This window comes from Ranitomeya variabilis, chromosome 1 (assembly GCF_051348905.1).
Source record: "Ranitomeya variabilis isolate aRanVar5 chromosome 1, aRanVar5.hap1, whole genome shotgun sequence".
NCBI lineage: Eukaryota > Metazoa > Chordata > Amphibia > Anura > Dendrobatidae > Ranitomeya > Ranitomeya variabilis.
In genome coordinates this window covers 200111336-200123510 of record NC_135232.1, presented here as the reverse complement: position 1 = coordinate 200123510, position 12175 = coordinate 200111336, and the positions used below count along the sequence as shown (strand labels likewise).

Below are 12175 nucleotides of genomic sequence, written 5' to 3'. Positions count from 1 at the left end.
ATTTCCAACCCTAGCCCTAATTCCAACCCTAAATCTAATTCCAACCCTAACCCTAAGGCTATGTGCCCACGTTGCGGATTCGTGTGAGATTTTTCCGCACCATTTTTGAAAAATCCGCAGGTAAAAGGCACTGCGTTTTACCTGCGGATTTACAGCAGATTTCCAGTGTTTTTTTGTGCGGATTTCACCTGCGGATTCCCATTGAGGAACAGGTGTAAAACGCTGCGGAATCCGCACAAAATTGTCATGCAGTGGAAAATACAACATAGCGTTTCCGCACGGTATTTTCCGCACCATGGGCACAGCGGATTTGGTTTTCCATAGGTGTACATGGTACTGTAAACCTGATGGAAAACTGCTACGAATTCGCAGCGGCCGATCCGCTGCGGATCCGCGGCCAATCCGCTGCGGATCCACGGCCAAATCCGCACTGTGTGCACATGCCCTAACCCTAACCCTAGTTCTAACCCTAGTGGAAAAAGAAAAAAAATATTTTCTTTTTTTTTTTTGTCCCTACCTATGGGGGTGATAAAGGGGGGGGGGGGGGTCATTTACTATTTTTTTTATTTTGATCACTGTGCTAGGTTATATCGCAGTGATCAAAATATACCTGGAACGAATCTGCCGGCCGGCAGATTCGGCGGGCACACTGCGTATGCGCCCGCCATTTTGGAAGATGGCGGCGCCCATGGAGAAGACGGACGGATGCCCGGAGGCTCGGTAAGTATGAGGGGGGGGATCTGAGCATGGGGGGTAGATCGGAGGACGGGGGAGTGGCATCGGAGCACGGGGGAGCGGGCAGGAGGACGGGGGAGCAGACAGGACGACTTAGGGGGGCGGACCACATAATGGAGGACTGGGGAGGAGATCGGTGGGTGTGGGGGGGGGACAGATTAGGTTTTCCAGCCATGGCCAATGATATTGCAGCATCGGCCATGGCTGGATTGTAATATTTCACCAGTTTTTTTAGGTGAAATATTACAAATCGCTCTGATTGGCAGTTTCACTTTCAACAGCCAATCAGAGCGATCGTAGCCACGGGGGGGTGAAGCCACCCCCCCTGGGCTGAAGTACCACTCCCCCTGTCCCTGCAGATCGGGTGAAATTGGAGTTAACCCTTTCACCCGATCTGCAGGGACGCGATCATTCCATGACGCCACATAGGCGTCATGGGTCGGATTGGCACGGGTTTTCATGACACCTACGTGGCGTCAAAGGTCGGGAAGGGGTTAATTAAAGTGTACTAATTTATTCATGGGAAAGCCTCTTTAACCCCTTTCCAACCTTAGACGTATAGGTACGTCTAAGGTTGGCTCCCTGTTTGCTGTGGACTTTTCCGGTACATGTCAGCTGATTTAATTAGTGCCTTATAAAGGGACAGGTGGAATCGCGATCCATCCGCGGCTGTTAACATGTTAATGCCGCTGTCAATCTCTGACAGCAGCATTTAACATGCTCGGGCCGGAAGCACATCACTAATCCCGCCCATCGGCGCCGGTGTCACATGACCGTGGGTCGCCGATGGGTTGGTATGACAACCCGGGGTCTGCAGGGGTCGGATAGCTATGAGCACCGCCCAGCGGTCAACGCTCATATAAAATGAGCACTTCAGCTACACAGAACATTGCTGAAGCCCTGTTAAGTGTAGCATAAGCGATCGGATGATCTCAACTTCTAGTCTTTCATGGAAACTATTGAAGGCAGTGTAAAGTAAAAAAAAGGTTTGAAAAAATACTTTAAATAAAAAATATATAAAAGTCTAAATCACCCCCAACTTGCCCCATTCAAAATAAAATAATAATAAAAAATATCAATATATTACAAGAATTAATCCGATCGATAAATGGTGTAACGAGTAAAAAATTAAAACGCCAGAATTACGGTTTTTGGTCGCCGCAACATTACATTAAAATGCAATAACGAGTGATCAAAAGATCGTATCTACACCAAAATGGTATCAATAAAAACGTCAGCTTGTGCGCAATAATAAGCCCTCACCCAGCCCCAGATGGAGAAGCTAAGGGTCTCAGAAAATGACGCTTTGTTTTTTTGCTTTTAATTAGACACTTTAGATTTTTTTTCCACACTTAAAGAAGAACCTATTCATGTTTGGTATCTAGGAACTTGTAACGACCTGGATGATTATAATGCTTTAGCATTTAGTGACCATAGTAAAAAAAACAAACAAAAAAAAACAACACTTTTTTTTCAATTCCACCACCCTTTTAATTTGTTTCCATTTGCAGTACACTATATGGCAAAACCAATTGTGTCATTCAAAAGTACAACTCGTGCCACAAAAATCAAGCCGTCACATGGCCATATTAACGTAAAAATACAAAAGTTATGGCTCTGGGAAAAAGGGACGCAAAAATGGAAGCTCAAAAACTAAAAAAAAAACAAAGGTGGTAAAGGGGTTAATGGTCAACTTACTGCCAAAGCAGCAATTGTTCAAATCAGCAAACCCATTTACCAGCCTCCAACTGTTCTAACCAGGGTTGTGGAGTCTGGGTCGTTGCCCATTTTGGTGGCATTAATATAAAATGGACAGACTCCGAAAATATATAATAAATTGGATACAGTAGTTCAGTGCAGAATGTCTAAATATTTTCATAAGAATTTGGGAAAGTTATGAAATGTCCTATAAATGTCTGTTCTGTTCCTGGTCTAAGGATCTGGGCTTTAAGTTGAGATGAATCTGTGCCACACTTCACGTACATGCTCAGTAGGGAGCAGTGGTATGGAATCGGAGTCAGGGAAATTGAGGAGTCGGAGGTTTGGCTTCAGGGCCGCCATCAGGGCATTACTGCCCTGACTGGTGTATAGGGCACGGTGGGCAGAGGGGGCCCGCATCGGGCCCCGTCTCATCTGCTCACCGGGCCCCTACCAGCGCTGCGGCAGTGTAGCGCTATTGACGAGCGGGCCCGCACGTCAATAGTTAACAGCTGCCAGCCAATCGGAGGCTGGCAGCTGACATCAGCCGCAGCGCGCACGTCGCAGGCATCTGACGCCATTGTCAGTCGCTGGCAAGTGCGCGCTTCAGCTGCGTGGAGGGAGCTTTGCTGCTGGAGCGCGGCCAGGTAAGAAGAACTCGGGTTTTTTTTTTTTTTTTTTTGAGAGCGGCGATCTGGGGTGCCCGGGGCAGAATGCTGGACACAGTGGGGGCAGAATGCTGGACACAGTGGGGGCAGAATGCTGGACACAGTGGGGGCAGAATGCTGGACACAGTGGGGGCAGAATGCTGGAGACATAGGGGCAGAATGGAGATACGGGGCAGGATTGGAGACACGGGGCAGAATGAAAGACATGGGGGCATGTTTGGAGACACTGGGGGCAGGATTGGAGACAGATGGGGCTGGATAGATACGATGGAGACAGATGGGGCAGGATGGGGAGATCATATGGGGCAGAATGGATACTCATGAGGGCAGGATGCGAGAACATATGACTGAAGCCAGGAATGAGACACACAGGGGCCAGGATGGGGAATATTATTACCATTGGGGCTAATTAAGGGATATTATTACTGCAGTGATGTATTCATTTTATTTTTTGAGTATACTGCTTTAAATGGGGGGCGGTCCTGTTACTGTGTAGAGTGATACTATATCGCCTTTTTTTCTTCATGTGGTGTAGTGTAGAAGTTGGGAAAAATTAAGTAATGTGTTCTGCAAGCGGAGCTCGAGATAACTGTTATTTCCTGCAGAGACTAGCCCTGGCTGGAAGAAGTGATAGCGGTCTGTGCTGGATGAAAGATGAAAAACAAAGATGAAGGACTTCACCTAGAGACGTCACTGGTGAGTCAGTGTGTTACCTATACACTGACACTATACACTGTATACTATATACAGAGGTCCTGTGTATAATGTCACCAGTGATCACTGTATTACCTGTACACAGACACTGCATACTAAGTACAGATCTCCTGTGTATACTGACACTTATGGTGATAGTATTGTGGTTTTTTTTAAATTACTGATCAGTATTGTAGTATTCAGTCACTATGTGGTGGTAATATGTGGTCTGGACATGGTGTTGTGGTATTTGTTCCTTGTATGTGGTATTATTGATCATTTTAAAAATTGAAAAATAAATAAAAATGTACCTAAATTGTATTGCATATTTTAACAAATATTTAATAGGTTACAGCAGAGTGGGGCCCGGCCAAAAGTGTCTACCGTGTTATGGTGGCGGCTTAAAAAATCTTTTGGCCAAAACAACAGCTGTGTGATCTGGTGATGGGAACTGTTAATGTGTGATAGGTGAGAAGTGGAATTTTTCCGAGAACGGTGGGACTGTGGACAGATCGAGGGGTGGAGCGTGGAGGCGGGGCTGGGGTGGAGCCTGGGCGGAGTCTCAAGGGGGCCTCGAAAATTTTGCCAGTGTGAGGTCCTGAAATTTCTAGTGGCATCCCTGTTTGGCTTACTGACTCCACAGCCCTGGTTCTAACGATTAGATGCCTAAATAGCATATTTTTTCCCTACATGTCTCATACACCCTGCTCTCTCTTTTTGCATACGGTAATTCAGCTTGATAACCAACTCTGAGCGAGGTGCTGTGCCAAAAACCCATCTTACCAAAGAAATAATTTGTAATAATCTCAGAGAGAGGAGAATGCTGGAGCTGAAGGTAAGGCAGGTCACATTTCATTTTTCTAGGTAACCTTAGAACTATCCCCAAAATCTCCCTCTTCTCACAATCAAAAATGTCCAATGACATAAGTAAACTTCACTGAGGCTGGGTGACACGGCCTAAAAAGAAAATCTACATGTTTCCCACACTTAGGGTATGTGCACACAACATATTTTAAACTCAGGACAATCAGTTTTTCAAGTAGAAGACACTTTATGGCATTTTTTCCTAAAGCGTTTTTTTTGTGACAGTTATTCGTCTGTTTCGTACCATTTTTCTGACAGTTGAATAATGAAGAAATTGTTAGGGTTTTTAAGCAAAAACTATGGCAAATTGCTCCAAATGATGTCAGGGCGTCTTTTGAGCTTTCCCAATGACCTGTATTGTAAAGTAAAGAGTACCTTCCACTTGAAAAATGCCTGAAGAATGGTTAGGTCACGTCTTTTAACTGCTTGGTGTTTTTAAAAATTTGAAGTGGTTAAAACACTTATAAAAACCTGAACATGTGCACAGTTCTTTTTACAAAGAAATGCATAAGTTTATTCCTTTCAGCATTTTCTGATAGGCTTTTCAGGCAGTTTCCTGAAAAAAAAAAAAATATGTAGAAAAATGTCGCTTTATCTCACCGTCTGCACAGGACAGACAATCCAGGGACCACCACAACTCTCTGTGCTAGCCCCTTACATACAAACAGGTCATTATTCTTACAGAGTCCTCTCCGGCCAATGATATGAAGCTGCTGCAAAAGTGGCAGGACTAAAATCCAATTTGAAAGCTTTTACGTTTGGACTACACGATGACTTTGGTGGCGACACATCACGTGGCCAAAGATCACTATTTGTTGCTTCTACATTGCGTAATGCAGGTGAATGGAGTTATCTCAACAGCAACAGGCAAGCTGAAAAAAAGCCAACTGAATCAAAATTTTGTTACTTTTCAAGGCCGTGGTACCTCATGGGTTACAACGCAACCCCAATCAGCCGCATTACACTGTGATATAGTAGCAGAACATTAGCGGTCTGTGCCCACGTAACCTGTGTTGTAGCCAAAGATCAGGGTCACACTTGCGAGTTCAATGCGAGAAACTCGCGCATCAAGTCCCGGCACTGCCGCCGGCACTCGGGAATGGAGCGTGCGGCTGCATAGAAATAGAAGTATTGTAGATCAACTTGGCACACACGTGATCAGATGCAAAATGTGATATTTAATTGAAGAGAGTACATACATAGACGTTTCGGTCATAGACCTTCTTCAATGTACCTCTCTTTGGAGAAGCAGATATGCGTATTCAGTGAGCGGCTTCACCCCTGAGTGAAATCTTATGGTCCTTGGTTCAGGTACAGGTACAGGCCGTGTGCTTGTATTGCACTGGTGAGCTCACGTACCGGACGCGGAGTCCACCGCTTGTCCTGAGTGTCACTTGTCCTGAGTGACACTCAGGACAAGCGGTGGACTCCGCGTCCGGTACGTGAGCTCACCAGTGCAATACAAGCACACGGCCTGTACCTGTACCTGAACCAAGGACCATAAGATTTCACTCAGGGGTGAAGCCGCTCACTGAATACGCATATCTGCTTCTCCAAAGAGAGGTACATTGAAGAAGGTCTATGACCGAAACGTCTATGTATGTACTCTCTTCAATTAAATATCACATTTTGCATCTGATCACGTGTGTGCCAAGTTGATCTACAAGTTTATATGGTTTGGGCACCTACTTGTGCACCACCCCCAATAGTAGTGCCTACGGCTATTGATCATAGAAATAGAAGTATGACCCCGGCCAAAGTCACAGAATAGCCCAGCCCTAAATAGCAAATTAATCTGATTAATCACCCGGCCTTACTTCACACCTTCCATAATAGCTTTCACTAAGGTCAAGGAACTGGATTGGTTTCAATGTGACTGCAGCTAATTCATGCAGCCAGATGTTTGTGGACCAGGACCCTGTGAGGGATGTGGCTGTCCATCGCTACACTACATCGCTCCTTGGTTGAAAGCTATGTAAACCTTTGCAATATTATTTTGTTACTTTGTTACTTTGCCTCCAAAAGAAAAAAAAAGGAATCTGCCCCATTTCTTGTGTTTTTTTTTTAAACTAAATTACAGATAGTAGATGACAGGAGTAATAGGAGTGTAAGATCAGACTTCACGTAAAGGGTTATCTGTATTCTGTAACGATGGAGACACAATTCTGCACATCAACTGCGGACAAAACCGTATAAGGCTATGTTCCCACTATGAGCTTTTGGTGCTTTTTGATGCGGCAGAATTTACGCACCTATTATTTAAATTACCGTAGGTTACTTACTCTAATTGCATGGAAACATGCATCATCAAAAACTCGATAAAAGCTCATCGTGGGAATGGAGCCTAATACTTTTGAATTGCACATTTAGCATTTTAAATATACAGGTGCAAAAAAAAAATCTTTGTGGCAGAGAATGTTATTCATGAACATTGTCTGATCATACTACATCTCCTCGGTAGGGGAAAACAAAAGAGAGTATACAGACAGGACAGCAGCTTCTCAGTGACAGGTGGTCTCCGGGCGCTGGCAGCTTGTTCCGGTGTTCAGCGGTCACATCGCACCGCTTATTAAAGTAATGCGTCCATATTCATTACTTTAATGAGCAGTACCACGAGACTGCTGAACACAGGAACAAGCTGCCGGAGACCATCGGAGATGAAAGGATGCGCCGGGAGAAGGTGAGTATGATTTGATAGCTGCCGCTCCCCCTCCCCCACCGACCCTTGGGACAATGACTCCAGTATAAGCCGAGAGGGGCACTTTCAGCCCCCAAAAATGGGCTGAAAATCTCGGCTTATACTCGAGTATATACGGTACTTTCGTTTGTGGAACAATCCTTTTAAGATCACGGTCACACATCCAGTATGTGGTAAGTATTTTACATCAGTATTTGTTAGCCAAAACCAACAAATATGATCAGGAATAATCAGAGTAAAAGTATAAGGGTATGTTTAAAAGTTGCCCCCAACCCCCTCTTAATTTTTTTTTTAACTCTTCAGATAAAACAGTGCTAACTCTCTGAGAACAGACAATGTAGTAGATGTCACCTGCAGTCCTATGTAACACCAGAGATAGCAGTGATAATTCTCTGAGTACAGATAATTTAGTATATATCACATGCAGTCCTATGTAACACCACAGATAGTCTTACTCTGAAATGCTATGTCTATGTTCACATGCAGCATTTTTTTCACTAGCCAAAACCTTTTCTATTAGCAGTAAAAATGTTGCGTTCAAAACACCTGTTTTCAGCTTGTTTTGTGGTGTTCTTCACACTTTCTTCAGCTTTTTTTTGGAGTGAGGATGTTTGCTTTGTCTACAGTATGTTTAAGACCACATTCATACGATCAGTATTTCACATCAGTATGTGTAAGCCAAAACCAGGAGGGTGAGAAATACAGAAGTGGTGATGTGTTTCTCAGGGTATGTGAACACGCTGCGGATTTTGCTGTGAGTCTGCAGCAGTTTTCCATGCGTTGTACAGCACCATGTAAACGTATGGAAAACAAAATCCACCATACACATGCTGCGGAAAATACCGCGCAGAAACGCTGCGTTGTATTTTCTGCAGCATGTCAATTCTTTGTGCGGATTCTGCAGTGTTTTACACCTGCTCCATAATAGGAATCTGCAGGTGTAAAAAGCTGTTGGAAACCGCACAAAAACCGCGGTAATGCCGCCATAAATCTGCAGGTAAAAAAACGCACAAAAAACGCGGTAATGCCGCCATAAATCTGCAGGTAAAAAGCAGGGCGTCTTACCTGCAGATTTTTAGGAATCTGTGTGGAAAAATCCGTGGCAGATTCCGCAACGTGTGCACATAGCCTCATTGTTCCACTGCTGTTTCTGCATTACAAATACTGATGTGAAATACTGAACATGTGAACGAGACCTAATAGTTTAATACACCAAAACCACTCAAAAAATTATTATTATTATTTATTGTTATAGCGCCATTTATTCCATGGCGCTTTACATTGCAGTGAAAAATGCCGTTGCAGTATCTGCAGCTTTTTTATTCTTTCATTGCTTTCTACAGGTGAAAACACACTGAAAGAAGTGACACGTTACAGTTTAAATAGCGCTACAGTTCTGAAATCCAGTCAGAAAAAAAACAAGCGCCTGCAGGAGATTTCGGAAATCTCCTATGTTTTGCTGGCACTTTGAAATGCAGCTTTTCACCATGTTCATATGCAGAATTTTTGCAGCTTTTTCTTCTGCAAATAAGAAGTTTACAGCATTTTACAGCACAAGCAAAAACTGAGATCTTCAGAAATCTCCTGCACACCCTTTTATTTTCCCCTGACTGGATTTCACAACTGCAGCCTTTTTTAAATCTGCAGCGAGTCGCTTTCAGCCATTTTTTTCACCCATAGAAAGCAATTAAAAAGTTTAAAAAATGCTGCAAATGTTGCAACGTTGTTTTTCGCTGCGTTTTTTGTGAATGAAACTAACTTTATTAAACATGTACTGTAGACAAAATGCAAACTGTAAAAAACAAACAGCAAAAGCTCTAAGGGTGTGTGCACAATCAGTAAACGCTGCAGGTCGGCTGCTGTGTACTTGTGCAGCGTCCAACCCGCAGCGGCCAGATGTTACAGTATAGTGGATGGGATTTCAAGAAATTCCATCTCTACTATGCGTGCACTGACACCCGCACCTCACATGCGGAGACGGACATGCGGCGCGTCTCACCAGACCTCAGCATGCCAATTTACGTGGTGTAGACGCGAGTCTCCGCAAGAGAAATCTCACCCCTGATATGTATAGGACGCGGTGATTCCACACAGTTCAATGAACACATGCGGAATCACCCGTGTTCAAAACATGGCAGCACTTTGGATGCAGCACATGTCCACTGCGTCCAAGGTGCTGCCATTTCCGGATCCTCTGCACATACCCTAAAAAATGGGTGTTTTGAAAGCAGTGTTTTTACTGCCAAGAGAGCAGGCTTTGGCTTAAAAAAAAATGCACCAAAAACGCTGATTCCTATGCACACCTGTACTATATATGTGTATAGTTTACCCTTATTGTTTCACATGGGAATTCATTTATTTCTATATAAATACCCTGATTCAGCAGACAATATTCCTGCCTTGTGTCATCCAGACAGTAGTGACAGCAGGTCGCCCTGTCAGATTACAAGCAGTGACTGTGGTCAGAGCCTATGCTGATGGCTGCTGTATGTGACTGTGAAACCTGATCCTACAGCAAACAGCACAGAGCTCCAGGACCACATGAGTAAATCACTGCACTGAGGGGGTCTCAAGGGGGGTTTGGGAGAGACGCTCTGGGACTGCTGCTTCACTGCTGTACACCCTCTGGGCACTTCATACAGGGGTTGCAGATGCAGGGGGCCCCTTTTGTAGGTGGGGGCCCCAGGCGTCTGCCTGTGCCAAACGCCGGCCCTGGGGGCTGGTATTCTTAGGCTGGTAAGGGGCCATGGATATTGCCCCCCTCAGCCTAAAAATAGCAGCCCGCAGCCACCCAGAAAAGTCACATTTATTGAATGCACCAATTCTGGCACTTTGCCCGGCCCTTCCCACTTGCCATCTAGCGATGGCAAGTGGGGTAATATTTGTGGGGTTGATGTCACCTTTGTATTGCCCGGAGACATCAAGCCCACGGATTAGTAATGGAGAGGCTTTTATAAGACACCTATCCATTACTAATCCTATAATTAAATGGTAAATAAAAAGACACAGCCAGAATAAAGTCTTATTTCAAATAAAACAAAACACTCTTACTTTTTATTTAAAAATAACAAACACAGTTATACTCACCTAGCGCCTAATTCCAACGAAGCCCTCGTCTCCTGTAATAAAACAAAAATAGAAAACAACAATATCCCTCATCTGTCTGTCATTGTGTCCCAATGCCGTGATCCATGTCTGGGGGATGATTAGTTTTCAACCTGGACGGTGCCAAGATGCGACCATCCAGGCTGAGAACCACTGGTGAATGAGCTGCTAAGAGCGCAGCCTCAGTGACTAGCGGTGACGTCATTGAGGTTACTACCGGTCACTGAGGCTGCATTCCCAGCCGAGCTGAACTGCGGTGACGTCGGCGAGATCCCTGCTAGCGTCATGAGAAAGTCGTAAGGTGCAGAGGCGAGTTCACCGGGAGAATTTCACTGTGGTGAATTTCAACTGCGGTGAACTCGCCTCTGTACCGTGCGACTTCCTCATGGTGCTAGCGGGGATCTCACAGAGGTCACCGCAGTTCAGCCCGGCTGGGAATGCAGCCTCAGTGACCGGCAGTAACCTCAATGACGTCACCGCTAGTCACTGATGCTGAGCTCGCTGCAGCTCATTCACCAGTGGTTCTCAGCCTGGACGATGGCAACTTGGCACCGTCCAGGTTGAAAACTAATTATTCATAGATGGATTACGGCATGGGACAGAACGAGGGAGAGGTGAGGGATATGATTATTTTTTATTTTAATTCTCTTGCAGGAGACAATGGCATCGGTGGAATGGGTGAGGTCATAAGTATGGTTGTTATTAAGATTTATTAAAGGAGTCTGTGTCTTTCTTTCAATTAAAAGGACTTTATTCTTGGTGTGTTTTTATAAAATATGACTATGGGGTTAGTAATGGGGACGTCTTATTGACGCCTCTCCATTATTAACCTTGGGGCTTGATGTCACCTGACAATACAAAGGTGACATCAAACCCCCCCAACTATTACCCCATTTGCCTCCGCTACAGGTCAAGTGGGAAGAGTGAAGCTAAGTGCCAGAATTGGCACATCTTGTAGATGCGCCTTTTCTGGGGTGGCTGAGAGCTGATGTTTTTAGGCTGGGGGGGCGGCAGTATCCATGGCCCCTTCCTAGGTTATTAATATCAACTCCGAGTTGTCTACATAACCTTTGCTGGTTATTAATTATAGCGGGACCCTACATCATATTTTGTAGGGCCTCCCTTTTTATTAGCCAGTAAAGGCAAAGTATACAGCTGTGAACTGATATTAACCCCTTCATGACCGTGGGATTTTCCGTTTTTCCGTATTCGTTTTTCACTCCCCTCCTTCCCAGAGCCATAACTTTTTTATTTTTCCGTCAATTTGGCCATGTGAGGGCTTATTTTTTGCGGGACGAGTTGTACTTTTGAACGACATAATTGGTTTTACCATGTCGTGTACTAGAAAACGGGAAAAAAATTCCAAGTGCGGTGAAATTGCAAAAAAAGTGCAATCCCACACTTGTTTTTTGCTTGGCTTTTTTGCTAGGTTCACTAAATGCTAAAACTGACCTGCCATTATGATTCTCCAGGTCATTACGAGTTCATAGACACCTAACATGACTAGGTTATTTTTTACCTAAGTGGTGAAAAAAAATTCCAAACTTTGCTAAAAAAAAAAAAAAAATTGCGCCATTTTCCGATACTCGTAGCGTCTCCATTTTTCATGATCTGGGGTCGGTTGAGGGCTTATTTTTTGCGTGCCGAGCTGGCGTTTTTAATGATACCATTTTGGTGCAGATACGTTCTTTTGATCGCCCGTTATTGCATTTTA

The 12175-nt window shown here is 44.4% G+C and overlaps 2 protein-coding genes across 6 annotated transcripts in view; one reads left to right on the top strand and one right to left on the bottom strand.

The window, feature by feature from the left end:
* DUSP18 (dual specificity phosphatase 18) overlaps window positions 1-12175 on the bottom strand; it is a 67722-nt gene that overhangs the window by 34524 nt on the left and 21023 nt on the right. The window lies entirely within an intron of this gene.
* Window positions 1-12175, top strand: part of C1H5orf52 (chromosome 1 C5orf52 homolog) — a 45224-nt gene that overhangs the window by 29182 nt on the left and 3867 nt on the right. For all 3 annotated transcript variants that reach the window (XM_077291881.1, XM_077291872.1, XM_077291891.1), the window contains one exon: window positions 4530-4629. In XM_077291881.1, the coding sequence (XP_077147996.1) occupies window positions 4530-4629 (100 nt within the window). The remainder of the gene's footprint in view (window positions 1-4529; window positions 4630-12175) is intronic.